The sequence below is a fragment of the Cystoisospora suis genome (assembly GCF_002600585.1).
Source record: "Cystoisospora suis strain Wien I chromosome Unknown contig_2256, whole genome shotgun sequence".
Taxonomy (NCBI): Eukaryota; Apicomplexa; class Conoidasida; order Eucoccidiorida; family Sarcocystidae; genus Cystoisospora; species Cystoisospora suis.
This window is the reverse complement of record NW_027155055.1, coordinates 2078-3527: the sequence shown is the minus strand read 5'-3', so window position 1 is coordinate 3527 and position 1450 is coordinate 2078. Positions and strand designations below refer to the sequence as shown.

The following is a 1450-nucleotide window of genomic DNA, read 5'->3' as shown; positions in this document are numbered from 1 at the left end:
TCAATAGCATACTCCGTAGTCGTATTCAGATGAATACCGAAACTCCGTGAACTTGCACCAGGCCATACTTTGATTCAGTGCAGATCATAGCTATGAGCCAGTGGCATGCACGAGTGGGGGCTAAAACAATACAACGAGGCGCTATCTCCAGTGGAAGGCAGGACAACTTCCGGTGGCAGATCCTTCCTTATTTCGCTCAGCGCGGCACTGTTCACTCGGGTCATTTCTGCCACGGGAACCATTCTATGCGAGCTGCGTCGCTAACGCCTTAAAATCCAACGAATGTCGTTCAAGCCGACGAAGGACGCGAACTTCTGGACGGGCAATTCTCCAGATAGCTTGCACACGGGCTCTGAAAGAAGTGCGGACCTAGCTAGTTAAATGTATCCTAGGTATGGTACGTACCGCTTCGCTCACGTTGTGGGAGGTACATGCTGCCTAAATCGGCTTTCAACTTGTTCGAGGGCGGGCATGCGAAAAAATATCTGTTTATCTGGTGCTTTTCATTAATCTATCTGCTTAGCAGCTAGAACCGCCTTCGGCCAGGTTCTGTCGGACGAGGCCCATCAGCCGTAGAATGTACGGAGCACGCGACATTATCTGGGGACGGCAACACAGTTTCAGTAGGGCCGTACGACACCACAACTATCCATCTACAAGCTGAACGACACGAAGGCAGTATTCATGAGCGAAGGTACAGACACTGCGCATGAACGTGAGACTTTTTAACGTGGAGTGACACACAAACTTGTACGGGACACAGGCCACTGGCCTGAAGTGAACCCGATTCGGCAAGGCAGGTGCCTGTTCCACTCCATGCTTGAGGTGATCTCGTCTACTCTCCGGACAAAAGTTGTTTACACGGCACGCGGTTCGTCAGTCTTGGAGAAACAAGTCTTTTCCACTTCCTGATGTGGACCCGAAGAGCGGCAAAAAAGCCGAAGAGCAAGACGAGCGTAGTAGGTGGGGAGGAGAAGCTACACACACTGCAGAGAGAGGAGTCGAGGGCTTGGAGGAAGACAGGTGTCTGTACAAGCTCAACCGCTGCGACGAAAGAGTCTACCGCAGGTTCCCCATATCAAAGAGTGTGGTGGGTATGGGTTGCCCGACGTGCCCCTCCCCCAAAGTAACCAAGACCGGTGCCTTCGTCCTGGTAAAGTGGGCAGCTTCTCCGGGAGTGCTGTTGCCAGTCTTCTTCAAGTCGGGCGAAAGCTCTACGATGGGTTGTTCTTAACGCACCTCAACTCGCTTTCACATTCTCGGAGCAATGTGTGTCCTACTCTTGGCCTGCACGGTTGCATCTAAGGGATGGCATTCTTCGGACGTTCTCTCCACGCTCGCTGGCTCTCACGAACGAAAGCCGATATGCTGTTCTTCAGGGCATTAAGGGTACTAAGCTGCCCAACTTTCATTCCCACAGACAAAACTGGCCTTAGCATGTCCAAGATCA

General features: G+C 52.1%; 1 protein-coding gene across 1 annotated transcript; it reads right to left on the bottom strand.

Moving 5' to 3' along the window:
- Positions 1-609: 609 nt before the first annotated feature.
- On the bottom strand, positions 610-1444 carry CSUI_004729 (uncharacterized protein; the record flags this gene model as incomplete). Its single annotated transcript, XM_068064914.1, has 1 exon — positions 610-1444. A coding segment is annotated over one exon (141 nt), but the record flags the coding sequence as incomplete, so codon positions are not given.
- Between the last annotated feature and the right edge of the window lie 6 nt (positions 1445-1450).